The sequence below is a fragment of the Geotrypetes seraphini genome, chromosome 7 (genome assembly GCF_902459505.1).
Source record: "Geotrypetes seraphini chromosome 7, aGeoSer1.1, whole genome shotgun sequence".
Lineage (NCBI taxonomy): Eukaryota > Metazoa > Chordata > Amphibia > Gymnophiona > Dermophiidae > Geotrypetes > Geotrypetes seraphini.
The window spans coordinates 1,122,550-1,148,842 of NC_047090.1; the positions used below are offsets into that span (position 1 = coordinate 1,122,550).

Below are 26,293 nucleotides of genomic sequence, written 5' to 3' on the forward strand. Positions count from 1 at the left end.
CCAATGGTCCATCAAGCCTGTTCTAACAGTGGCCAATCCAGGTCACTAGTACATGGCCAAAATCCAAGGTGTAGCAATATTCCATGTTGCCAATATAGGGCAAGCAGTGGCTTCCCCCATGTCTTTCTCAATAACAGACTATGGACTTTTCCTCCAGGAACTTGCAGGAATGGAGCAGGGACAGCGACAAAGCTCATGGGGGCGGGATGGGGAACTTGAGTTCCTGCGGGGACGGGGAATAATTTGTCCCCATGTCATTCTCTAGCCATGACACAAGATAGTCAAAGCACTCAAGTGTATTTCAGGTCTTCAGACAGATTGTAAATGAAGACTAACATTGAGAACCTGTAGCACGGGGTGGGGGCTGTGTTAATATTCTGTCATCCGATCCCACTGGTGACACAAGAACAGGAAGATTAGACACTCGTAATGATCTCTTGTCACATTTATCTAGGTCTGTTATATGGTGTCGTGTGCATTGCCATGGCTGCCTTGGCATCTTTAATGGGAGCCTTATTACAGGTAGGTGGTATTATGCTGAGTTTATCCCTATGTCATTACGAGGCATCTCAGTGCATTTTCCTCAGATTTTCAGAATATTATAGTAAGTGAGAAAGGCCAATGGAGTTCTTCTGATCCTTCTATTGTTTATCGTCTAATTACATTTGAGTTGATGGGTACAAGGTAAAAGTAGTCTCCTGTAGACAAGTATCAAGTCGTGAACGACTTAGGGGGGGGCATCACTTATATGATGGTTTCTTGGTAGACCTAAAGTGGGGTTGTTTTTCTATTCAATACAAAAAGCTCATTTAGAGCTCACCTACTGTTAACGATTTAACTCAGTTCATAGCACAAACCACCTATTTAAGCAAACCAGAGGGTAGGAAAAGCCTCAGCAAATATACAGACGTCACAGTAGTGAAGCAAGAGGGGGGCGGTCCGGGGCAGTTGCATCTTGCTAAGGGTGCCGGCAGCCCCCTTCCTCTCCGCCCCCTGCCACTTGCGCGCCCCTTGCCTTCCCCCGTACCTTTTTTTACTTCTTCAGCATGAGTGACATTGATGCCTGCATCGGCGCTCTCTCTGATGTCATTTCTGCGTCCTGCGCCTAGGAAGTGATGTCAAAGGGCGAGCCGACGCCGACGCAGGCATGCTGCTCGCATCAGAGAAGTTAAAAAGGTATGTGGAACGAGAAGGGGCGTGCGCATGCGGGGGGTGGGGAGGGGGAGAAGAGGGCGGGGGAGGGGTGCCACTGCCCTTGGCATCTCTTACCCTCACTTTGCCACTGGGGAGTCATATAGAAAAATAGATCCTTCAGAACTTTCTCTTTCAGTCACTGGCATAAAAACCTCCCAATCTAAAAAAAACAGTATAGCTTGCCGGTCCTGTGCTTCCAAACGGATTTCCTAGTCCACCAGGCTGCCCAGTGGTATAAATTAATATCTGGTGATATGAATAAGAATACTTTCAAAATCTTTCCAGAAGACTATTTGTTCTAAAGAAACTTAAATAAATATATAACATATTGTAACATTTATAAGTGCTCAGTCACCAACCAAACAGTGTCACATATGGTTGCATAGAGGGACCATCATCGCACTCTGAGAGTCCCTCTACCTGCCCTCCTAATAACGAAACATGTAACAAACTTTTGCATTTATAAAAACCACTAGTATTTTAGCCCGTTACATTAACGGGTGCTAGAATATATGTCTGTCTGTCTGTCTGTCTTTCTGTGTCTCTCTCTGCCCCGTGCCTTTCTTCTTTTCTTTCTGTCTGCCTTCCTCTCGCTGTCTGGCTTTCTTTCTATCCATCTGTCTCTCTCCCCCCCACACTTCCCTGTGCAGCAGCCACAACAGCATTCCCTCCCCCTCCATGTCTCTGTGCAGTAGCATTCCCTCCCCGCCACTACTTCCCTGTACAGCAGCATTTAGATTCCCACCTTCCCTGTGCAGCAGCCACAGCAGCACCAGCATTCCCTCCCACCCCACACCACTTCCCTGTACAGCAGCAGCGTTTCCCTTACCCCCCCTTTCCCATCCCTCGGTCTTGACTGCTCCCTTAGTCCCTTGCCGCCCCCACCCTTCCCTTCCTGCGGTCTGACCATCTGCCGATTCCAGCAGTGTGTACAGCACTCTACACACGCTGCTTCGGGGCCTTTTACTGCCTTGATTTACTCTGGCACGTCCCTGATGACATCATCAGAGACGCGGCAGAGCAAATCAGGGCAGTAAAAGGCCCCAAAGCAGCGTGTGTAGAGTGCTGCACACGCTGCTGGAATCAGCTGGTTTTGAGTCGGGACCACGGCATCCCTTCGCGGCTGGAGTGTTTTGGGCTTCCCTTCCCAGGCTCCTCTCGATCCCGCCAGCGTCGGAAGCCTTCTCAGACGCTGGTGCGGCTGGTGAGAGGAGCCGACACAGAGAGCAGGAAGTCCAGCGCTGGCGGCGGGTGGTAGGTGCTGGAAAGTAAGGCAGGGGACTCGCGCATGCGCACTCCTGCAAGGCCACGGACCTACATCTCACGGATCAGGGAAAATGGAAGCACGCAGTTTAGTGCGCATGTGCGGCTAGCATTTTATTATATAGGATTGCTATTACAGTTGTTATATTTCTTTAAAAATGAAAACTATAACTTATCTGTTGTAAATGCAGTTGCGTGTGAGGGCAGAAGCTTGGCAGAAAAGTGTATTCAAAATGCTGTAAAAAAACACTTTAGAAATCCAACTTCAATAAACTAATGGCACTTATAAATGTTACAATATGTTATATATTTATTTAAGTTTCTTTAGAACAAATAGTCTTGTGGAAAGATTTTGAAAGTATTGATATTTAACACAAGCAATTTATATACTAGCTCCTAATTCTGAGATTTAGTATATGAATAAGAAACCAAAAACTAGGTCTTAGATCTATTTGGAGCACTGAAACAAAGCAGCAGATTTCTGCGTCTCAATGCTCACGAATTTGGACTTGGAGGATGAGATGTACGGCGTCAGCATCTATTAGACAAACTTGGGTTTTTTTTTGTTACATAGAAGTTTTTGGACCCCTGTTAGATTACAAAAAGTAGATAGTTCTAGGTCAAATAGAAGCTGGCACTGTCCCTTGATCCTTAACTTTTGGCAATCCATCCGGTGGCATCGACATACGATACTGTGCTATTTGGCACGTTAATGAGGGCTAAAAGCCCAATAACTTCCCATAACAACCAACTTCTCTTTACAACTTATTTTGAAAAACTGGGATCGATTAAATTATCATTTCTGGTGGGAATTTTTATGCCACGCTTTTTTAAACTGGAACGTATGATTGCCATACAACTGGGACATTATGGGAAATTTAAGGAGGTTTGGGAACCATTGACAAAATTCTGTAAGGACTGATTATTGATTTTGCCCTTTGATTATACACGTCCAGGGTGGGGAAATACCTTGAATTTATTTTATTGTTGATTGCAATGTATTTGTTATGAAATATAATTGGATAGAATTTAAGTGCTGTTTAAAGTGTAAAATGTTTGTATAATATGTTGCACTTATTGTTAGCTTTAAAATGAATAAAGATATTTAAAAAAATAAAAATAAAAACCTCCCATCTGGTGCTAATATCCCTTTATTCTTTTATTTTGATATGTTATCTTACTTCCTACAATATTTACTTCAGGCTCCTCAAATCACTTCTTAGAGTCTTTCTCACAAACAGTCTTATTTTCAAAAACACGTCTTTGAAAAATCCAATCAGAGCATACGGTACTTCTTTATTTTATTTAAGGTATTTTTATTATTGCCTATCAAGGTTATCTAAGCGGTGTACAATCGGTTACTCAAGCATTTCCCCCTCTCTGCCCCTGGGGCAATGGGGGGATTGAGCCACTTGCCTAGGGTCAAAAGGAGCAGAGCAGGATTTGACCCCACAACCTCAGGGTGCACTAGGCCACTCCTTCCACTTCCTTCTACTAGGCAACATTTAGAAAGTCCTTCACAGTACCTTCCAAAACGATCCCTCCGAAGGGTTAGCAACAGCTACAATTCTTCAGACATTCTTTAAACACTCAGGGTGGATCCTTTTGGGAAAAATTGCAATTTCCCTGACGCAGTTGTGGTTAAGGCCGTGAAACGCTGACAGCGTTGGAATGATCTCCTGAGCTGTTTTAAACGGGGAAACCTATGATTTGTCTGTGATATTGTGGAGGACTTTCTAAATTTTGCCTTTATCAAATTGTAAGCTGCAATTGGATTTTTCATTGCATATGTTTTTTGAAACTAAGATTTTTTTTGGTAAAAGAATGAAGGAATATTAGCACCAGATGGGAAGTTTTTATGACAATGACTGAAAGAGGGAGTTCTGAAGGATCTGACTATTTTTTCTATATGACTCCCGTATATTTGCGGAGGCTTTTCCTACCCTCTGGTTTGCTTAAATAGGTGGTTTGTGTTATGAACTGAATTAAATCGTTAACAGTAGGTGGGCTTTAGATGAGCTTTTTGTATTGAGTAATTTGATGACCTACTATCCCTAATGAAAAAGTCATTTTTCTAGTGCCTTCTCCAGCCATTTTCACTCTCTGGCAAAGGCCTGGTGCTCTTTTGCCAATCAAAGGTTTATGGATAGTTGAGTTGATCAGAAGCCAGCCACTTCAGATGGGATGGGCTCCTGAACTGCTAAGAACTTCCATATTATTGTCTCATAATTCAAGGTTATTGTATAGGATGGAATCTAGGATATTTGACTAAAAATAAGGGTGTATTGGACAGTGTACAGCAGTATCACAAACTGTGTGCTTCCTGAGATTTCAGATGTGCTGCGACACACTGGGGGGGAGGAGAGGCGGCGGCGAGAGGCACGTCCTGCAGGCAATCAGCCAGCGCCAATGCCTCCCCTTCAATCCATCCTTCTCTGCTGACACACCCCACCCCACCTCCATCTGGAGGGCCTTCATGCATGTGCGGACATTGACGTGATGACATCACGCATGTGCGTGACATCATCATGGCGACATCCACGCACTTACGAATACCTCAAGCCACGGTCGCTATGCTTGGAGTGTGGCGGCGGTATGAGTCTGAAAATATGGACTACGCCGGGGGATAGGGTTAGTCCAGATTTTCAGATTCCCAGGCAGTACTTTTAAAATTCAAAGTTAAGGAATAAATATTAACTAGCTAATTTTGTTGATTTATTCATTAAAATACAGAATGCTTCATTTATAAAAATGGGTATATTTACTGTTCACAGCACTGTAGACTTGCACCCAGCGTTTACATTTTGCGAATACAATTGTCTTTTGATTCCAAGGCTTTTTTCCAAAATTGGATCCCCCGAGGAAGGCTTGTTTAGCTGAAACACGGCCCATGTCGGGTCCTTTTATGATATATGTGGATTTAGTCTGTAACATCATTACTGCTTTTAACAAGGAGATTTTTTTGAATAAATGATTTCCAAAGAGAACATTGTGTTTCCACTGTTTTGTTTGTTTGGACTTGTTCTTCTTTTCCTGTGGAAATTTGGGTTCTCCTCGTTTTTGTAGATTTACCGGAACATATACAAAAAACCTAAAATATTATGTCTCGCTGAATTAGAACATATTAGGAGAGTCAGAGAAAACATAGGTATTTTACTATAAAATTTGTTTCTGAATGTTCATTTTTTCTTGTTTGTAACATTTACAAAACCACGCTAGCGTTTTTTAGCACTAGCCATGGCGGTAATAGCTCCGATGCGATAGGATGAGCACTGGAGCTCTTACCGCCATGACCAGCGATAAAAAATGCTAGCACGGTTTTGTGTTTACTGTACAAGCTCCAGCATCACCCTCTCTGTCTCCGGGTCCAGGTCTGGGTCCAGGTTCTCAGTTGGTCTGGATTTCTGGCATTCAGATTTTGGGACTTGTACTGTATGGATCTCTTGTGCTGTACAGCTGAAAACCAACCGTGATCACGTTTGACAAAATGACAGTGATGAACACGGACTCTGGTTTTCTTACCAGGCATAACGTTTCACGCCCTCTTCTCAAATTAAAGCCGAATCTGCCTTACACTTAAAGATGCTCATTTACTTAAACATTTGGAATAATGAAGAGAAGAGTTTCCTAATTTGTCTTGGTTTCTTCTTTCCATAGGCCGCTCTCTCTATTTTCGGCATGGTGGGAGGCCCCCTGTTGGGATTATTTTCTTTAGGAATTCTTTTCCCTTGTGCAAATTCAATAGTAAGTAAACTTTTCTGCTTTCCCTGTAAGATATCTATGCATTTTGGAAAATGTAAGTACAATGGAACCTTTTTTGCTCTAAAAACCCTGTTGGAGGCAACTTTACTTATTTTAAACTCTTTATTTCAATTTTTCAAAAATACAATTCCAAGCGTTAAATCATCTTGAAGAGAAAGTTTGATGAGATATGTAGAATTAAAGATAATTCAAATCAGGATTTACACCAATAAGAAAAGGAAAATAATGAACAATACTCAATCAATCTCAAGTCCTCAATTAAACTGATCCAAGAGTCAATTTGAGTAATTTAAACATAAAAGAACTAAAATGCTTAGGACAAAAATGCAGCCGTGCTGAGTAGAGAGTTAATATAAACATTAGAGGTTGTTCTAATTTCTTCTTTATCAAGACGTTTTAGAGACAAAAATCCTGTCAACTGGGATGGATCATTAGAAGACATATTGAAAAGATTTATATCTAATTATGCACTTGCACAGATACAGCAAGAAAAAGACTCCTCCAACTGAGGTTACTGCAGGTCTCATCAGCAAAAATTGACGCCTTCTTTTTTGGGTTTCATTGGAGACATCGTGAAATATCTGTTCAAAAACTTATTTAGATTAATTTTTAAAGAATATCCTCGGTATCCATTCTTTATCAGGAGTAAGCGCCACTGTTGCCAGTAGTGTTGCTGGTTTTACAAGTGCTTCTTCAGAAGTTTCCAAAAAATTGGAAACATCAAGGGGCTTCTCCTGATAACGTTGGTCTTCATTCAGTTGTTCCTGGTTTTTCTTAATTAATGGAAGACAATACACCTTTACAAAGGGACATATTGATTGTTCAGGCACATTTAAGATTTCCAGAAAATATCTCTGACATATCTCAAGGAGATATTGTGGGGAATTTTTGGAATGTTTAGACAGTAATTTTATTTATTTTAATGTTGCAAGCCACTGAAATTCTCTGTAAAGTGACATGGTGGTATATCAATAATAATAAAATGCTAGAGGCGCATGCGCTCTTTTTTTTTTGTATTATTTTTTATTTTCAAATTTTACATAAAGTGTACAATATATTAAAATACAATTGATAAATATACAATATCACTTTTATATCTAATACATTATATTCTAAAGTATAATTTTCTCCCTCTCCCTCCCCCTACCCTTCTATTACTTATATTCATACATTGTATGTTGTATAATATATTATAACATATTATGTATAAATTATTTTCATTACCCCCCTTTTATGTGTGTCAAGGCGCATGCGCTCTTGAAAATTTGTGAGCGGTGGTGCCATGAGGTGTGCTTCTGTGCCAGTCCTCACGGCGCCTATGCGTGACTGTGCAGAAGACACCAGCGACTCCTCCCTCCCGCTCTTCTTCAAAGCGGCCTGCTGAGGTTCGCCAGCCGCTGTAGCGAACCTCGCAAGCCGCTCTCCACCTCCGTGCAGAAGAAGGAATCACCGTGTCACCTCCCGCCCTCACTCGCCGCTGCCGCCGCTGATCCTCCTCTTCAGAGCAGCCTGCGATCGTGGCCGGCTTTAAAGAACCTCGCAGGCTGCTCTCCAGCTTCAGTAGCACGCTCCCTCTGACGCACGGGATCGCATCAGAGGGAACGTGCTACCGAGTTGGAGAACAGTTTGTGAGGTTCGCTAAAGCTGGCCACCACGATCGCAGGCTGCTTTGGTGAAGAGGAGCAGGCCAGAAGACGCCTGGATGTTGGGAGGGTAAGAAAGGAATCAATACCGGGAGCCAGGGGGACAGGGAAAGGGGGCAGCTTTGGGGGGAGGGGTGTGCTGGGGGGAGACAGAAGGGGCCATGGAGAGATAGGGAGAGGGAAAGGGGGCTGCTTTGGGAGGAGGTGTGCTGGGGACAGACAGCTTTGCTCAGGGGGGGGGAGACAGAAGAGGGCCATGGAGAGACAGTTAGGGAGAGGGAAAGGGGCCTGCTTTGGGGGGGAGGTGTGTCCTGGGGGCAGACAGCTTTGCTCAAGAGGGGGGGGGGAGACAGAAGGATACAGACAGCGGCCAAGGAGAGAGAGAGATAAAGAAATAGACAGACAGACAGACACATCTATTCTAGCACCCGTTAATGTAACGGACTTAAAGACTAGTTAAGTAAATAAAGCTGTAACCTACAGCTGACACAAATGACTGTGCCTACATTTTGCAAAATCACACAAATTTCAGTATTCTATAATCCACTCATGTTCTTGTTTGCACTAGGGGCGTACAGCCTCAAACCTTTAAGAAGCAATTTTGGAAATTATCATTTTGTTCATGATTTCCTCCCTTTTTTATCGTTATGGGAGCAATATTGTTAAGAGTATGTAGCCTTTTGGAAACAGTACGCGCTCTTGGAAAAAGTGTGTTCCCTTCTGAAAGAGAGTGCATTCTTTCAAAAGACCACATAGATTTCCAAAAGAGTGTGCACTATTTGCAAAAAGAGCACATTCTTAGCAACGAGGGCACACTGGTTCTTGCAAGCATACAATTGTGCACGCTATTCACACATGCACATCAGTTCACACGTGTGCACACTTTTGGAAAAGACTGCAGATTTTGCAAGGAGTGTGCATTCTTTGCAAAGATGGCACACTCATTCCCAATAGCATGCACTTGTGCATTATATTTGTACATGCATATCATGTACAAATGCGCAGACTATTTGGAAAAAAGTGTGCCCATACCATTAATGACACTAGAAAATCCTGAAATTTGAGAGGTTTTCTATAGTTTCAGGAGAGCATAAGATGTAATGATATAGAAAATGTCACCATTTCCTATTTCACTTCAAAGGAAATAGCTTGCACTGCCTCACTCTGCCCATGTGCAAGCCCATAGTGAAAGGATTGCCGGGGCTGTAGCGATACTTTCAGGCAGCCGTCATCCTCAGCAGTATGTTTCCTCTGCTGTGATCCTGCCCCTGATGTCAGAGGAGGGGCGGGACCACGGCAAAAGGAGCGTGCTGTGGAGGCTGCCTGCAAGGAACGCTACAGCACCGGTGATCCTCTCTGTAGGCTGCGGTAATTAGTTGAAACTAAGACTGGGAGGCCAGGGGGGAAGCTGGAGGACACTGCAAAGAAGGGGGAACATGCAGAACTTAGGGGGGGGGGGTAAAGATTTATAAACTATAAAAGAGTTTTACCTTATGCAAAATTGTCATTTCTTTAATAAGACAGTAACTATTTTTCCTGCAGCCCTCCAAGTACCTACAAAGCCAAAATGTGGCCCTGCAAAGGGTTTGAGTTTGAGACCACTGCTCTAATGTGTGTTAATTATGACTTTTAATCAGTGGCGTAGTAAGGGGAGTACGAGGGTGTGTGTGAGGAGGGGGGCAGTCCACCCCGGACACGGTCTTCCTCCCCTGCTCCCTCCTTGCTGTGCTTGCGTGCCTCTCGCCTTCCCTGTACCTTTTTCTACTTCCCCGGCATGAGGTCGTTGCCCGCATCGGCATCGGCGCTCTCTCTGATGTCACTTCCAGGACCCGCATCTATGGGTATGGGGATAGGGAAAGGTGTGCGCCCGTGGCACAGGGAAGAGGGCGGGGGAGGGGGGATGCTGCTCACTTTTACCACACTATTGATTTTAATATCTCTTCAGAGCAAAACTGTAGTAAGGGGGTTAATATTAAGGGCCCAAAATGAAGTGAAATCTGATGGCCATTTATCCTCTAAGGATGACGTGAAAAACTGCAGTGAAGTTGTTTGTGGGTGGGAAATGTAATGTAATTTATTTCTTATATACCGCTACATCCTTTAGGTTCTAAGCGGTTTGAAGAAAATATACATTAAGATTATAAATGAGAAGTAAGAAGGTACTTAAAAAATTCCCTTACTGTCCCGAAGGCTCACAATCTAACTAAAGTACCTGGAAATTAATAAAGAAGAGAAAATAAAGATGGTTGAAAAAAGAAAAATTCTATGTGAACTTATAGGATGGAAATTAAACTGACAGTGAAGAATTGTATGAAAAATACATATGGAATGCAGTTAGAGAGGGTAGGTTACAATCTATTTATGGTATTTGTTTAATTGGAAGGTGTTAAGGTGGGTAATTTGGGGGAAGGTTATCTGAAGGTAGGTGAATCTTCTGGAGGTAAAAGAGGAGGAGTTAAGATATTTGGATGAATTTTTTGAAAAGCAGGGTTTTGATTTCTTTTCTGAATGTTTTGAAGTTGTCTGATATTGTCATAAGATTGGAGATGGAATGGTTGAGTTTTGCTGCTTGTGTTGCTAGAAGGTTGTCAAACATTTTCTTGCGTTGTGTGCCTTTGTGTGGGTTTTTCCTGATGTCTGTGTAGATACACAGGAGAAAAGGAAGCAATTTTTGCTTCTGCGCCCCCAGGTATTGGCCTTGGGGGTACATTTCTTTTTGCGTTTCCCATGCAAACGCTTAATTCTTCTTGACTCTAATAGATATCTTTTCTACGAGCCCAAACAACTGAAGGCCTTTTCTTGAAAATAAACCTAAGGTCCAAGTTCAGATTAAGGATACGAGGGAAGAAAATGGATATTAGTATGAAAATAATGAGACAAGTAGTTTGAGACACCTTTTTCATTTTTTTGTATTTTGTAGTTTTCCTTATGACCGATCTCCTTATCTGAAATCTCTCTCCCCAATATTGTGGGCTTATAGGGGAATTGTAGCCATTTGAATTTTGTATTGCATGAAGATTTTCTATATCTAACTATGGCTAACTGATTTCTATTACCTAATGCGTGAATATGTTATATTTCAATTTAAAATTGAATAAAGAAATAATAATAAAATAAATAACAACAGAATAATAATAATAAAAAAAGAAAAATTTCAGTGAAGGGACATATTTCTTGTGCATAATCAATGTCATTTCTCAGATTTTATAACATGACACAAAGGATTTTTTTTTTTTTCACATCGCCATGTTTCTAATCCATGTGTGCACAGGCTTTCTGGTGGTCTCTTAATCATGTGAATTATCCTCTTTACTACTGTGCATATTGACCATTCTGAGTAAATCAAATTTATATGGGATTAGTTGTAGCAATGTACAGTGGTGTTGTAAAGGGGTGCTGGGGGGTGGTCCGCCCCAGTGACGCATCAAAACCGCGTGAGACAAAGCCGGCCCGACAATCGCGCGTAGGACATCAGTGCGCCAGATTTAAACTCAATTTGAAAGTGCTCCAAGGGTGTGTGTATAGGGAATCCCCCCCCCCCCCACTTAACTTAGTAGTGTTGGTGCTGCTGTTGGAGGTGAGGGGGGGACTCCCCCCCCAACATTATAGAGGAAACTGAACTTTTCCCCTAAAAAATAGGGAAAATGCCTGTTTCCTCTATAATGGGGAGTTCCCCCCACAACCCCCCCCAACGACAGCGCAGCACTACAAAGTTAACTGCGGTAGTTCCCTCCCACACAACCCCCCTCAGAGCGCTTTCAAATTGAGTTTAAATCCAGCACGCTGATGTCCTGTGCGCGATTGTCGGCCCGGCTTTGTCTGCGCGGTTTTAACTATGTATCGTCCGCTCCGGGCGTGGTCTTTCTAAAAGCACAGCACCCCTCCTCCTCTCCTTACCGCGCCCGCGCGCCCTTTGTCTCCCCACGCACCTTTTTTGCTTCCCTGGCACGAGGTTGCTGCTTGCGTCGGCATCGTTGCTTTCTCTAACGTTACTTCCAGGACCCGCGTCTTAGGAAGTGACGTCAGAGGGCGAGCAGGCATTGGCGTGGGCACACTGCTCACGCAGAAAAAGTTAAAAAAGGAAGGGGGCACCTGTGCAGCAGGGGTGGGGGGTGGGGAAGGGGCGACTCTTCCCACGCCACTGGCACTATCCTAAGAGATGTGAGCTGTTAAACTGTGCTATTGAATATACAGGTACTGTGCTCTGTGAAATGTTAATCCTCTCAAAAGGAATAAAAGTTTTTTTTTAAAAAAAATGTTTGACTCCATTTTTGCAGGGTGCAATTGTGGGTCTCATCGCTGGATTTACCATTTCACTCTGGGTTGGGATTGGGGCTCAGCTTTACCCTCCTCTTCCTGAGAGAAGCTTGCCCTTAAATCTCTCAACTGCAGGGTGCAATATGAGCCACCCCTATGATATAAGCAACTCAAGCAACTTGACAACTGCAGCGGATGTTCCAATGACGACCTTGATACAGACCGAGAGCAATGGAAGGTATGGAGAAAGGAGAGCCACACAGGATGAAAGAGAGTGGGCACTGAAATAGCTTCCTGCCCATTGTCTCCTCTTCTTGGTTGTGGCGCAGTGGGCAGGGTGGGAACACCAGGGGGAGTGCCACACAGGGCACAATTCCCAGCTCAGTACGGTTCTGGAAAAGGGGTAAAGGGTCATGGACTTGATTTATCGCCTTGCTGTGGGTACAAGGTGGTTTCCCACCTCTGTGAAAAAAGAAGTGATTGATTTTTTATTTTTTAATTATTATTCTTATTCCTTCATTTATCATATATACTGATATACAGGAAAATGAGAGAGAAAAGTTTACAGGACAATCAAAAGAAAAAGAAAATCAGTGGTACCTCAGGATCCGAACACCCCAAAACTCGAATAACGTGGAATCTAAACTTTTTTTTAAATTAATTTTTGCCCCAGAATTTGCTGCCTATGCCGGCGGGGGCCTGATCTTGCTGTCTCTGCTTAGGGGGGTGCCCGATCTTGCTGAGTTTGTGTTTCTATTATTTTCAATGGGAAAAATTGTCTTGGAACTCATACGGGGTTCTGGAACAGATTAAGTTCGGATTCCGAAGTACCACTGTATCTATTATACAGTCCACATCATGGGACTTATCACAAAACTCACCCAGATGAAACAGGCAAATCTAAATATACAAACTGAGTGGAATCTCCCAACTAGAAAAAGAAAAATCTAGGAAACAGTTCCTGGAAGAACAGGTTTATCCAATAAGAAATGTTGTTTCCATAATTAACCAAACATTTATAAGGAAATCTGAGGAAAAATGTTGCTCTCATAGCAAAAACCTAAGGCTTAAGCTGTAGGAATTGCTTCCTACGAAGCTATGTTTAGGTGCATCAGGAAACTTGGTTGATTTTAGTTTGTGACTAGCGCTTGACAGCCATATTCACTTCATTAGGCCAGTGAAGAATGAGCTACAGATGATGCCAACTCACAGATGCGGGGGTCCTTTTACTAAACCGCACTAAAAGGTGGCCGGCGCTGTGCCAAGGCCACATGCTAGCGTGGCTCCAAAATGGCCAACACTGCTGTTATGTGGCCCTAATTGTGAAATTAGGGCCAGATTCTTCAAAAAGTCGCCCATGCCTAGATCACGCCTACTAGTGCCTAACTTAAATTATTTTAATTGGTTTTAAGTTGTACAATAATTGGTTGTGTCATTAAAAACCAATTAAACAGTCATTAAAAAAATTTTAGGCGATGCTAGGCTCCCTCCAGGACCGGCACCTGAGTCCATGGCACCTAGTGACCCCGAAGCCCAGAAATGGGCACTGGACTTTGGCATCTCTAGGCGCTGCTGGCCGCGATTCTTAAAACCATGGCCTACATTTCTGGTACCCAGAGTCCTTGCTGGCTGCAAAAGTGACACCTTTATGTGATTGACCCATGGCAGGTGCCCGTTTTCTAGGCACCTGCTGCGGCAGGTGCCACTTACAGAATCAGCCACTTAGTGCATGGCTGTACCGTGCCATGGTACGCCCCCACCTGGAATACTGCGTCCAGCACTGGTCACCGTACATGAAAGACATAGTACTACTCGAAAGGGTCCAGAGAAGAGTGACTAAAATGGTTAAGGGGTTGGAGGAGTTGCCGTACAGTGAGAGATTGGAGAAACTGGGCCTCTTCTCCCTTGAAAAGAGGAGACTGAGAGGGGCCATGATCGAAACATTCAAAATACTGAAGGGAATAGACTTAGTAGATAAGGACAGGTTGTTCACCCTCTCCAAGGTAGGGAGAATGAGAGGGAACTCTCTAAAGTTGAAAGTGGATAGATTCTGTACAAACATAAGGAAGTTCTTCTTCACCCAGAGAGTGGCAGAAAACTGGAACGCTCTTCTGGAGTCTGTCATAGGGGAAAACGCCCTCCAGGGATTCAAGACAAAGTTAGACAAGTTCCTGCTGAACCAGAACCTACGCAGGTAAGGCTAGACTCAGTTAGGGCACTGGCCTATGACCTAAGGGCTGCCGCGTGAGTGGACTACTGGGCACGATGGACCACTGGTCTGGCCCAGCAGTGGCAATTCGAATGTTCTTATGCTCTCTGAATATCACCTAAACTAAACTAACCAAACCTTAGGTTTGTATACTGCACCATCTCCACAAGTGTAGAGCTCGGCACGGTTTACAGGGTTAGGTTGAAAAGGAGCTACAATGAAGGGTTATAGGAAAGGAGCTAGGAAGATAAAGAACCAAAGAGCGGGAGGTGTTAGATTTTTGAAAAGAGCCAAGTTTTCAGGTGTTTGCGGAAGGATTGGAGGGAGCTTGAAATTCTGAGCGGGGATGTGAAGTGGTTCTAAAGAGGACATTAAGGGCTCCCATGCTAATCCTGCGCTAATCAGTCAGCATGCGGTAATGCCCACCTGATAACAGAGGGCATGTCTACTATCTGCCCTCAAAATGCGCCCCTTGACCTAAAATTAACGTGTTTTTTAGTGAGTAGGAAGCATACACTGAGTCCGCAGTTAGCGCGCAGCTCTTGAGCGCATGTGACTAACACCATTTTTAGGCAGCTGTAAATGTGCATTAGTGCTTACCGCCACTTAGTAAAAGGAAACAGTTAGTTATTCTCATTTTTTTTCATGATGTTAGGTTTTTTTTCACACATTCATTTTTAATGTGTGCATTGCAGAGCTAATTCTATAAACACTTATGTGTCAGTTATCCCCCAGATTTTATATGTGAATTTTCAGATGTGGGCTTATTAGTTATTAGATGTCTCATAAGTATTATGCTGACATTATATTATATCTCCCTTATTTGAATTTCAATGCTATTGTAAGTATTTCTGAAACTTTTCATGGTAGTCCTATTATTAAGTTTCAATTTGCTGATCTGAGTTTACCTCACTCATTATATTTGTTTATATTTTTGTACTGTACTGTTAATAAAATTGTAAGTTGTATGTTGAATTGTACTTGCTGTACACTGCCTCGAGTGAATCCACCGGGACAGATAGGGAAAATGCTTGAGTACCTGATTGTAAAAACCGCTTAGATAACCTTGATAAGCGGTATATCAAATCCTAATAAACTTGAATAAACTTGAAACTTGATATACGGGACTCAGATTTGTTGGTCCAAATGTGGGTGCTCTCACAAAAAGCATGTGCAAATTAATTGAATAATGAGCTTAGAACTATCAATAACTGGGTGGTAACAACTAATTATTGAAGTTAATTGGCGCCCATTAGAATGTGTGCACGCCTCTGGCTGTGCGCTAGTCTATATGGCAGTGCTCCCATAGTGAGTAAGTCTAAAGGGAGTGTGGCCAAGGAAGGGACATGGGTGTAGTTATAGAATACTGGGTCTCTTTGCCCTATTTGGGCGCCAGCATTTTACACTAAGTTTCAGCATACATTTGGCATTTGAAGCTTAGGCATGGGAATCAGCGTTAAGTGCAATTCTATAAAGAACATGCACCTTTTATAGAATAGCGCTTTCAGGTGCCCATTTTTGAGTGCGATTTATTGAATCCAGCCCTTTATGCGCACACCCATGTGTTTATACTGTAACTATATGCTTATCTTTGACAATGCACAGTTTACCGACGGGCATTTACATGGATGGCATCTGGCTAGAGTGCACAATTGCATATATGACGTACAGGATACTTTTACACGTGTATTCCTAGAATTTAGGCACAAATATTTATACCATCTTTGTTGCTTATGAAATACTTGTACCAAAGTGTATACTGTGCATTCTCATATTTACCCTGTTAAGCTAGTTTTCTATAAAAGAAGGTAGGTCCATACTTTCCTATATAGAAAATATACCAATCAGGTGGCTTCTGGGTGCCTATTTATTGGTGCACTGTTATAGGACTGCTGTCTGTATGCCTTCTACATCTTTATATGCATGCAAATTGTATACATGTTAAAAGTAGCTAAAAGCAGACCATGAACCAAGGGAATGGAGTTCAATTCCTAATATGGCTTCTTGTGACCCTGGGCGAGTAACTTAACCCTCCATTGTCCCAGGTCCAAAAAAAACTTAGATTATGAGCCCCTATATGTAATATATATATTGGGATTTATTAACCGCCTTTATGAAGAAATTCACCCAAGGCAGTGTACAGCAGGTATAATTCAACATAAAACTTGCAATTTTGTTAACAGAATGGATTGGATGAATTATGCCTCCAACTCATGGCAACACGCAGTGAGGAATCTACCCTGTGATGTTTCATGGCAGAGTACAGGAGTGGTTTGCCTTGCCTTCTCCCGCGCAGTGTGAGGCTCCACTATTCCCAACATAGGGCAAAATGGTAGTAAAAAGACCAAATATAAACTTAAATATAATGCATGAGGTAAACTCAAAATCAGAAAATTGAAACTTAATAATAGGCCTACAGCTTCAAATATATATTTATTATCAGCACTGACATTTAAATGAGAGAGATATAATACATATTAAAAGGGAAACATAACACTTATGAAGCATCTAATAAGCACAAATCAGAATATTCAAATAACATACGAGAGATATAACACTAATGCTTTTCTATGATACAACATCCTATAGCAGAGGGGTCAAATGCAGATATTAGATGGGGACAAGATGGGTGGTACAGAGTAATTTGGAATAAACAGATGGGAGGCTAATCTCAAGGTAAGTTGTTTATACAGGTAAACAAGATAGAAGGAACTGATGGAGTGTGTGCGTAGGGCAGGGGTGTCCAATGTCGGTCCTCGAGGGCCGCAGTCCAGTCGGGTTTTCAGGATTTCCCTAATGAATATGCATTGAAAGCAGTGCATGCACATAGATCTCATGCATATTCATTGGGGAAATCCTGAAAACCCGACTGGACTGCGGCCCTCGAGGACCGACATTGGACACCCCTGGCGTAGGGTTACCAGATTTTCCGTTTGGAAAATCCGGACCCTTAGACCCACCCCCATGCCCATCAAGTTCCACCCATCCTTGCCCTGTTACGCCCCAGTCCCGCCCTCAATCCCGCCCTAGTCCCGCCCCAGCCGTCAGGCAGGACAGCCTGTTTGTGGACATCTGGACGTCTAGTAACCCTATGTGTGTGGCAAGCTAGTCCTGGTGCAGAATGAGTGTATAGTCAATCACCCTATGTATTAAGTGCTTGGGTGACGTTTGAGTTGTACCTCAGAAAGGAGGTATATCAAGAATCCAACAATGTGTGGATCAGGCATCTAATATAATAAAACGGTAAGCCGCGCATGCGCACTTCCTATGCGTGCGCTGCTTTTCCGTGATCTGTAGCGACCCATAGGAAGTGCGCATGTGCGGCTTACGGTTCTGTTTTTTGGTCTGGCCTGCTCCCTGCCGTATTGCATTTTTCAGTTGAAAGACGCAGCGGTGGCTCCTCTCACGATCCCCGCCTGTGTCGGACTTCCGATGCAGGTGGGGATCATGAGAGGAGCCACTGCCGCGTCTTTCAACTAAAAAAAAAAATACGGCAAGGCGAGCAGGCCAGACCAGACCGAAGCTCAAGACCGTGGGAAGGGAAGGAAAGGGGGGGGGGCGACAAAGAAGAGGACTCTAGCCGCGAGGAGCCGAACGGAGCAGCCAGATCGCAGCAGGCCAGAACGCGGGGGAAGGGCCAAACGGAGTAGGCAAAATCGTGGTAAGAGAAGGGAAGGAGTGGGGGAAATGCTGCAACTGCTACACAGGGACCTGGAGGGGAAGACAAATACCGCTGTTGCTGCACAGGGAATTGGGGGGGGGGGAGGGAAATGCTGTTGCAGGGAAGTGGGGTGGAAATACTACTGCACAGGGAAATGGAGGGAAAGAATGACAGACAGACAGCAGGAGGGAGGGAGACAGACAGAAAGGAAGAAAGACACAGGGGCAGGGAGAGGGACAGAAAGACAGACAGAAAAAGGGAGTCATGGAGAGAGAGAGAAAGACATCTGGAGAGAGAGAGAGACAGAAAAAAAGAAAGACAGACATATATTCTAGCACCCGTTAATGTAACGGCCTTAAAAACTAGCATTCTATAACAGTGCATGCGGTTTTTAATGCCCTTGTCCTGCTCATGCCCTTCCCATGGCCACACCCCTTTTGAGATCCACATATTAAGATTTATGGTCACCACTTCATAGAACATACTTAGAAAATTGTGCATTGAAATGCTAGTTAGTGGCCACTTGTCGGTGCCGATTGGCTTGTTAAACAATTAAGTTGCCTGCACAATTTGACTTCATGGCCAAATTTGCACACGCAGCTCTAGTCTAGGGCACAAAAATGTTTTAGGTGTCCGGACAAACTGAACGAGCAGTAATGAATCCACAATTGGGACCCCTTCTTTCCCCATCTACATTTCTTCTCCTCCCATGGCTTTCAGTATGCCGACGACTGACAGATCTATCTCTCTACACATGAAATATCGACAGACATTCAATCCTGGGTTTCAACCTGCTTGTCTGACATCTAAAATTAAACATGGCCATAACTGAGCTCCTTATCTTTCCACCTAAACCTGCTCTCCTCTTCTCCCATTCTCTATTTCTGTGAACATCACCCTTATCCTCCCTGTCTCACTGGCTCACAAACTTGGGGTAATCTTTGACTCCTCTCTCCTTCTCTTCACAGATCCAATAGACCGACAACACCTGCTGTTTCTTTTTCTACAACAGAGCTAAAATCCGACCCTTCCTTTCTGAGCGCACTGCTAAGGCCCTCATCCATACCCTCATCGCCTCTCGCCTAGATTACTGCAACCTGCCTTCCGCTAAACCAGCTCTCTCCTCTTCAGTCTGTTCAGAACCGATTTCATATTCCATCAGTGTCGCTATGCCCACATTGCCCCTCTCCTCAAGTCACTTCACCGGCTCCCTATTTATTTCTGCATACAGTTCAAACTTCTCTTAATGACCTACAAGTGTATTTGCTCCACAGCTCCTTGGTATCTCTCCCCTCTCCCCCCCCCTCTCCCCCATCCCCAGGCACGCCGCTCATCGGGTAAGTCTCTCTTATCTGTACCCTTCTCCTCTACGGCCAGCTCCAGTCTCTGTCCTTTCTAAGTCACTGCCTGGAACAAACTGCTTGACTCAGTAAGTCAAGCTCCATCTCTGGCAGTCTTCAAATCCAGACTCAAAGCCCACTTCTTTGAAGATGCTTTCAATTCCAAACTCCAACCCACCTTCTAAGCACCAATATCTGTATTATCATTCCCTCTGTAATTCCCCCACCTGAGCACTGTGTATAGATGCACCTTTTTGTCCAGTTTGTCTATCTTGACTAGATTGTACACTCTTGTCAGCAGGGACTGTCTCTCTTTCTATGTTTTGATGTAAAGCGCTGTGTAAACCTAGTAGCCCTACAGAAATGATAAGCAGTAGTAGTATTTACAGTTGTGGAGGGAGCCTAGCCATGAAAAGCTGGTCACAAATGTATTTAGTTAGATATGTCCTGCACTGTATTTTTTATTTTGCAAGTTGATTAAATTTATTTCAGAGTCGTGGAAGACAGCTTACTTGCAAAATTTTGTATCTTTGGTTTTATGTATTTATTTGAGTTTGTTTTTGCAGGTTTTATTATTTCTCAGAATGTTAATCTGGCCTCCATTGTTTTGGAGAGCGACAGGTGTCCTCTAGTATTTAAAAGTGAAACTGTCGGTCTTTTTGCAGACCTGCCCTCGCTGATAACTGGTATTCCCTGTCCTATCTGTACTTCAGCACCCTTGGCACCCTGGTAGCTGTAGCAGTGGGGGTGGTTGTCAGCCTCCTGACAGGTACAGTATTTTTGCTGGTATTATAGCACTATAGAAACTAATTATCTATAAAGGTTACAGAAAGTGCATTTCATAAAGGTTAGTTTCAGATAGAATGTAGACAGGGGAATTAAAATAGCCAGGTTGGGACAGGCACAGTTCCCGTTATATTTTTTTATAAACAAGCCTCTTGCAAAATATGTGCAAGGATGTGCAGGATGTCACATTGATATGTCTCCAAGTCCAGCAGGGCCAGCGATTTTAAAAAAGCTGCATGTGGGGAAAAAGCAAACAGCTTTACCCCAGTGTTCATGGGTTTGTAGCAGAAGGATGGACATGTTTATCCAATGGGGCCTGTATCTTTGGAGGGGAGGGGTACTTGAGACAAGTTTTTGATTTAAGTTTTACCTTGCCTTGAGATTTTTTCATAATAGCATCTAATATGGAAAAAAAAAGAGAAAGAAATGACAACACAAAAAAGCAGAGTCTCTGAATCCTCCTTCTCTTCCAGGGCTCCTAAGGGGCCTGGTGTGCCCCTTTGGGCATAACTAAGGTGACCATACATCCTGTTTTGAACGGGACCATCCCTTTTTTAGATCCCCATCCCATTGTCCACACACAGCTTTGGGACGCCAAAATGTCCCATTTTCAGGGACAGCGTCCCGAAGCTGTGCGCGGGGACAACGGGACAGGCGATCACTTCCTGTCCCTCCCTGTCATGCAAAAAAAAAAAAAAAAAAAGCTTCCCTCCAGCGCCCGATTTTAACCCCCCACCCAGTCCACCGCCGCTGCTGCTGCTCTCCTTACCTCCCTGCTGCTAATCGCTGCCCAGAAGCCTTCTTCCCGATGTCAATTCTGACGTCGGAGAGGACGTTCCCAAAGGAGGAGCCCGAGGCACCTGTGCCAATCAGGGTCTTAGGCCCCTCCCCGTGCATCAAATGATGATCCGGGGAAGGGCCTAAGGCACTCATTGCGCCAGAGCTGGCCAGAGGAGCAGGAAAGCCCATGATGTTCTTACCTTATTTGTTTATTTTCTTACAGAGATTGTATTTTTTCCCCTTTCTCTCTTTTTGTGGGCATCCCTCCTGCCTTTTTCGTCACGAGGGGAGGGGGGAAGTATTTGCGGGCAGGAGGGAGTGGGCATCCCTCCTGCCATCTTTTTGGGGTTCGGATGGGTCACCGCAATTGTCGGGGGAGGGGATGTGCATGATTGTCGGTGGGTCATTGGGGAGGGCCATTGGTGGCTATGGGGGATTTTTTTTTTTCTTTTTTTTTTTTATGGGATAGATATTTTGCGTGTGTAATACATGCAAAATATCAGTGCCATTATAAAAAACTGAAAAACCCCCCGGCAAACCTGTCGATAACATAGTTACCAACTAACAAAAAAACGGATCATTTCCTAAGTTATCCAACCAAAAAAGCTGTCATCAATCAAAAAAGGAAGGGGGTATAAAGGATAATTTATACAAAATCTGCATCAATAAATTTTCTACACTTTAGTGTCTAGCTTCTTTGTTGCTCTAAGACAGTGTGAGCGTCGGGTAGTTCATACCCCACCAACATTGGTTCTTGCTGGGAAACCATTAAGATAAGTGTTGCTGTTCTCTAACACATGGAAACACATTTGATGAATTGAATGAATTTTGATAAGTTGAATAAAGTAATTTTAAGCTTGGATATTATAATTAAATTAAATCAATAACATATATATTTGATAATCAATTAAATAAAAGATAGGTTTGTACTCTTAGTTAGTTGATAGTCTTCTAATTAAATTAATAAATTAAATTAATATACACTATTCTAGATAGGAAGGAGGTTTGAAGAAAATGATTATATTACATGCATTCAGGATGAGGACTTGAAATAACATCCAAGTTATATGAGGTCTCTTTACTGAGAACAATGCATCCTTTATGATACTTCAGCCTCTTAGTTTATGTATTGGGGTAAGTGCGTTGTTAAAAGAGGTTTTTTATTTGTATGATAAAAAATGGGTTATTAGAAACAATAGATTATTTACAACAAAAAGCTAGACACTAAGGTGTAGAAAATTTATTGAAGCAGATTTTGTATAAATTATCCTTTATATCCCCTTCCTTTTTTGATTGATAACGCAGTTACCGACAAGACGACAGCAGTTGGATTTTTGGGATAGTAAAACCCAATGAAAAATTGCCAAGCAATATAAGTGAATCAATCGCTTGGCTATTTTGCATGGTCGCATCGGAAAATGGGCGATCGAGGGGGAAAACATGCGGTGGGCCGTTTTGTGAATCGGGTCGGTTAGTAGCGATCACTGACTAGAGTGAACCGGGGCCTAAGATCCTAATTTTTCTCTTCTTTAAATCCACTCCTTTTAGGCCCCCTACTTTTTGAGCATAAAGGGGACTTTCACTAAAGGTCATTAAGCCCTTAATACTGGATTAGCAGGTGAGAACAGCCTATCGCACAACATGTTAAAGCATTTTGCAGAATTTTGCTTATTACTTATTTTTTAAAAAAAAATAATTCTGGAGGAGCATGTCATAGGCAGAGAGTGGGCTTTACTGCATTATTCAGCTAGCACATTAGGATTATCATGCGCTAATTGGATCATGCAGAGTTAACACCTCTGAAATAAATGTTACATTTTTGCAGGTAGGTTGCACTATTGGGAGAGTGCATGACCACTGTTTCCTCTAAGATGAGCATGAATCTTCCATCTACAGTCCTGCCAGTGGGGGGGAGGTGGGGGGTACTGTTTCACTGTCACATTTTCAATAGTAAAGGATAAACAAGCTCTACAGGACTCTAGAGAATCTCCCTGTCCCTAGCTATTGAAAACACAATATTGAAGCCCCCCCCCCCCCACACACACACACTGGTAGCAATGCAGTTGGAGGTCTCCTACTTAGCTTAGAGAGAACAGTGTGCATGACCGCAAAGAAAAAAATATCCCTGTCATAATGTTGTGTTAAATCCAGGCTTAATGAGTGAGAACGTCTTATGTTAGAATGTGGTAGGCCCAGATTTAACCACACCTTAGTAAAAGAGCCTCAAAGGCCTAGATGCACCAAAGATACCAACTGGATTGCTGTTGGCCGATTTTCTGGCCAATTCTGAACCAGCGATCGATGCGCTACCAAGTTTGCATGCAAACCCGACAGATCAGTCGCTCAGTGAGCGATTGGCACATGCGCAGAGCCCTAACATTAGTGACAGGGGAGGAGCCAATCAGGGCCTTAGGCTCCTCCATCTGTATCCCATGTGATGCATGGGGAGGACATAAGGTCCTGATTTGTTCAGACGTCAGACTTTAGGCCTCTCCCTCTGTATCACATGAAATACAGAGGGAAGAGCTTAAGGCCCTGATTGGCTCAGACCCCTAAGGCCCCTCCCAAGGGCCTTATGCTCCTTCCTGTGCATCACATGGTGCACCATGGAGGGGAAGGCCCGTCATTTTCTACGGGTGAGCCTCGGATCTGGAGGGACAGTGCTTCCCTCCAGCTCCTGACTACCAAATGTATGGGGGTTGGTTTGGGGAGTGGGGGTGGGGTTCGGGGGAGCATCTGGTGGCAGGAGGGAGTGGGCATCCCTCTTGCTTTTTTTTCAGGAGGAAGGGAGGAGGGTAAGGGATGGTTCAAGGGGGGGCTTCGTTGGCAGGAGGGAGTGGGCATCCCTCCTGCCTTTTTTAAGGGGGAAGGGGGGAGGGGATGATTCAGGAGGGATCCTGCCAATTTTATCTCATGGGGGGAGGATTCCCGGTGCCGCGTTTGTCGGGGGTTGTTGGGAAGGGCCATCATCGGCAGTGGGGAACTTTTTTTTTTCATGGGACAGATATTTTGCGTCTGTGCCATTGGAAAAAGATGAAAAAAAACCATGCAGACTTGTTGGTAACACACTTATCGACAGGTCTAGTGCCAGTCATTTTTTGCCGATAGTTAAAACCCCTGTGGGTTTTTTTGTGGTTTTTTTTTTTTTTTGCATAGCCAAGCGGTGTTAGTGCATCAATCGCTGGACTACTTTGCATGAGGTTTTAGCTAATTTGCATGGCTGGATCGGAAAATGGGAGATCGAGGGGAAAAACATGCGGTGAGCCATTTTGTGCATCGAGTCGGTAAAAGCGACCATCGTTAAAACTGTGAAAACAGGTTCAGAGACGATTGCTGACTTTAGTGCATCTAGCCCAAAGTTAGGTACTTAACCCTAATCAATTTTCAAACAGGCCAGTTTACGAAGGGTAATTCACAGAATTAGGTGCACAAACCCTTTCAACATTGGCATTTCTGTGTTTTTTTCCCCCAGGTGGTTACAAACAAACTGTAAACCGTGATTGCCTCCTCAGAAAGTCAGACTTTGGCTGTAATCTCTTTACACGCTCTAACAATGACATGGTAAGCAGAGTTTCTCATGTCCACTTCTCTCCTCTCGGGATGAGAGAAAATGTTCTTTTATTTTATTTATTATTTACAGATTCTTGATATACGCCTATAAAAGCTCAAGGATGACGGCTTCATTGACTTGTCTACCAGTACTCCCAAGAAAAGAGACTTGGGAGTACTGGTAGACAAGTCAACAAAGCCGTCTGCGCATTGTGCGGCGGCAACGAAAAGGGCAAACAGAATGCTAGTAATGATTAAGAAGGGGATCACAAACAGATCGGAGAAGGTTATCATGCCGCTGTACCGCTGCATCCAGCACTAGTCGCCGTACATGAAGGACATAGTACTACTCAAAAGGGTCCAGAGAAGAGCGACTAAAATGGTTAAGGGGCTGGAGGAGTTGCCATACAGTGAGAGATTAGAGAAACTGGGCCTCTTCTCCCTTGAAAAGAGGAGACTGAGAGGGGACATGATCGAAACATTCAAGATAATGAAGGGAATAGACTTAGTAGATAAGGACAGGTTGTTCACCCTCTCCAAGGTAGAGAGAACGAGAGGGCACTCTCTAAAGCTAAAAGGGGATAGATTCCGTACAAACGTAAGGAAGTTCTTCTTTACCCAAAGAGTGGTGGAAAACTGGAACGCTCTTCTGGAGGCTGTTATAGGGGAAAACACCCTCCAGGGATTCAAGACAAAGTTAGACAAGTTCCTGCTAAACCAGAACGCACACAGGTAAGGCTAGACTTAATTAAGGCACTAGTCTTTGACCTAAGGGCTGCCACGGGAGCAGACTGCTGGGCACGATGGACCACTGGTTCTGACCCAGCAGCGGCAATTCTTATGTTCTTATGTACAATAAAATACTAGAGGCCAAGTAGATGTAGGCAGGGCCACCGAGAGAAAATCTGGGCCCCTGTACAAAGAAGGTGTGTGATGTTTCTTGGGCTTCATTGGGCTCTGGAGCGATGTACCGGCTGCACCCCTCTCTCCTCGGGCCTGGATATAGGGAGAAGTTAGATGAGGAAGAAGAATGAGGGATGAAAGAGAAGAGGAAGAGATTAAGGTCACAGGAGACGTTTCTGTTGTCTCAACCAAAAGCTTGGTATTGCTGTACTGAAGCAAGCAGAGGATAATTTTAAAAGCTAGTCCTGCAGATATGTAGAACAGTGTTTTACCTGTGGAAATAGGTCATTGGAAATGTATATTTATTAAACCACCACTTCTATGAGCAACTCAGTAATCACTAAGGGTGAAATTCTGTATAGGATGCTGGTTTCTGCAGCCACCTAAAAAGTGGCTGAGGGACAGATGCCCAATCCCACCTAACTGGCCCTATTCTCTAACCGAGTGTCTCTCAAACTTTTCTAGCTCTGGCGCACTAAACGCAACAAATGTTTTTCGTGGCACATTATAAAATTGCAAAACCAACAAAAAATTAAATTTGATAGTTATTTAAAGTTCTTTAAGCTATATATGGGTAATTGTAACCACAGTGAAACTAAATTAGATAGAATTGAATTGATAACCAATGCAATGATTTGCTTGCTTTTGAGTGCAAATTAAGTCAAAACACAGCTTGATAATCAACAAGCAAACAGGCATTTCATCATCCACCATCTGCAGTCGTTATCTTTTTTTTCGATTTAATTTCGGTCAGAGCTGAATATCTAAGTTCGCAAAGATAAGAAGATCCAAACGGTAACAAAGCCTTGATTGCTTTGTTGCTCAAGTTAGGATAACTATTGCATAAAAAATAAAAATAAAATTACTTGCCATTAGTTTTCAAGGACCACTCCCACCTGCCAGAACCTCCAAACCCCTACCCTTGAAGTAAGCCAGGCAGGAGGAA

General features: G+C 43.5%; 1 protein-coding gene across 2 annotated transcripts in view; it reads left to right on the forward strand.

Annotated features, from left to right (window-relative positions):
- LOC117364318 (sodium-coupled monocarboxylate transporter 1-like) overlaps positions 1-26,293 on the forward strand; it is a 63,516-nt gene that overhangs the window by 32,175 nt on the left and 5,048 nt on the right. For both annotated transcript variants that reach the window (XR_004540211.1, XM_033953407.1), the window contains exons 10-14: positions 455-522; positions 6,115-6,201; positions 12,140-12,357; positions 19,995-20,098; positions 24,368-24,456. Coding sequence is in view for 1 of the 2 variants with exons in the window: in XM_033953407.1 (XP_033809298.1) it covers positions 455-522; positions 6,115-6,201; positions 12,140-12,357; positions 19,995-20,098; positions 24,368-24,456 (566 nt within the window). In the remaining variant the exon portion in view is untranslated. The remainder of the gene's footprint in view (positions 1-454; positions 523-6,114; positions 6,202-12,139; positions 12,358-19,994; positions 20,099-24,367; positions 24,457-26,293) is intronic.